This window comes from Mastomys coucha, unplaced genomic scaffold (assembly GCF_008632895.1).
Source record: "Mastomys coucha isolate ucsf_1 unplaced genomic scaffold, UCSF_Mcou_1 pScaffold13, whole genome shotgun sequence".
NCBI lineage: Eukaryota > Metazoa > Chordata > Mammalia > Rodentia > Muridae > Mastomys > Mastomys coucha.
Genome location: NW_022196895.1, coordinates 85,567,589 through 85,569,313, shown reverse-complemented (window position 1 = coordinate 85,569,313; position 1,725 = coordinate 85,567,589). Strand labels below are relative to the sequence as shown.

Here is a 1,725-nt window from a genome sequence, read left to right as displayed (position 1 = left end):
GAAAAGGCTTTACCACATTGATTACATTCATACGGCTTCTCTCCAGTATGTGTTCTTTTATGACATTGGAGACTATTCTGACGTGAAAAGGCTTTACCACATTGATTACATTCATAAGGCTTCTCTCCAGTATGTGTTCTTTTATGATATTGGAGACTACTCTGCTGTGAAAAGGCTTTACCACATTGATTACATTCATAAGGCTTCTTTCCAGTATGTGTTCTTTTATGTCTTTGGAGATGACTCTGATGTGAAAAGGCTTTACCACATTGATTACATTCATAAGGCTACTCTCCAGTATGTGTTCGTTTATGACACTGGAGACGACTCTGAGGTGAAAAGGCTTTATCACATTGATTACATTCATAAGGCTTCTCTCCAGTGTGTGTTCGTTTATGATATTGGAGACTACTCCGACATGAATAGGCTTTACCACATTGATTACATTCATAAGGCTTCTCTCCAGTATGTATGCTTTTATGTCTTTGGAGATGACTGGGTATTGCAAAGGCTTTACCACATTGCTTATTTTTATATGGCTTTTCTCCACTTTGACTTTTTACATGCCTTACATGATGTTTCAATCTTTGACATTGTTCTTCAATGTGATGATCTTCCCAATTGTATCCTATAACAGTGAGGTTCCAGTAAGTCTCCAACATCACATCTTTGTAGAGACTTTTCTGGGAAGGATCGAGCAGATTCCACTCTTCCCTAGTGAAGCTCACATGCACATCATCAAAAGTCACTGCATCCCGGCTCCGAGGACGATGTGGCTTCGCAGCAAAACGGCAGCGGTGCGTGGGCGCTGCCCTTGCAGCCCTCGGCCACGTTTCCCGGCCTGCGAGGCCCGGGCAGGAAGGCAGACTTAGTGCGTGGGCTGTAAGCTGAGACGAGTGCAGGGCCGGCTGGGGTGCAAGCCCGCCCTCGGCGTGCAGAAGCTCACGCAGGGCCACGGCATGCGAGCAGTGGCCACTGCGGGGGCGTCTGGCCGCGGACTCCGCTGCGCTCAGTCGCGGGCAGTCTCTGGCTCCAGGACCCAGAGGTGGCTGTGGCGGACGCCAGCTGCATGAGAGCCTCCCGCCCATTGGCTCACCGTGTCCACCACCGCCATTGGCCCGCCCCGCGGTCCCGTCGGAGAGGAAAATCCAGAATATCTTTAGAAGTAAAAAAGCCTTACAATAATAAGATGTCTTAAACCATACAGAAAAAAATGGCAGATATAATAGAAGAGGGTTAAAGATAAGAAATGATTAACAACAAGAGTAAAAAATTACACAGAGGAATAATAATAATGAGAAACAAGAAAACAAGCTGACTATAGAAAAGAAATAATGTTTCTAATGTTTTATCTATAAAAGCCTTAAAGAAAAGTTCTATCTATCACGTGTATCCCAGTATTCCAACTCAGGTTGCCAGACTTCTAGACAAGCCCCTGTACCATCAAAGATATTCCACTAGCTCAACTTACATATCTATAAGTGGAAAAGAGAAAACTACTCAATAATGGTGACAATATGTACTATAATCATAAATAAATTTACGAAAGTATATTTTAAAGCAAAAACTAGACTAAAGAATAAGAATAAATAGGCGGAAACCAGGAATATCAGAACTTAAGCTATTTGATATAAATTAACAAAATTTATGTAAATAAGCTCAATGCAATTTTTAGTAAAATTCTGACTTGTCATTTTCACAGGAAAATGTTGGTTTATAACCCAG

At 42.4% G+C, this 1,725-nt stretch overlaps 1 protein-coding gene across 1 annotated transcript; it reads right to left on the bottom strand.

Annotated features, from left to right (window-relative positions):
- Positions 1-287: 287 nt before the first annotated feature.
- Positions 288-765, bottom strand: LOC116087453 (zinc finger protein 431-like). The gene has a single exon (XM_031366236.1). It carries the CDS (start codon positions 660-662, stop codon positions 288-290), a length of 375 nt encoding a protein of 124 aa, XP_031222096.1. The 5' UTR covers positions 663-765.
- Positions 766-1,725: the final 960 nt, after the last annotated feature.

Excerpts from the sequence above, each read along its gene's own strand:
- LOC116087453 (XM_031366236.1), bottom strand. The coding sequence starts at position 662 with ATGTTGGAGACTTACTGGAACCTCACTGTTATAGGATACAATTGGGAA.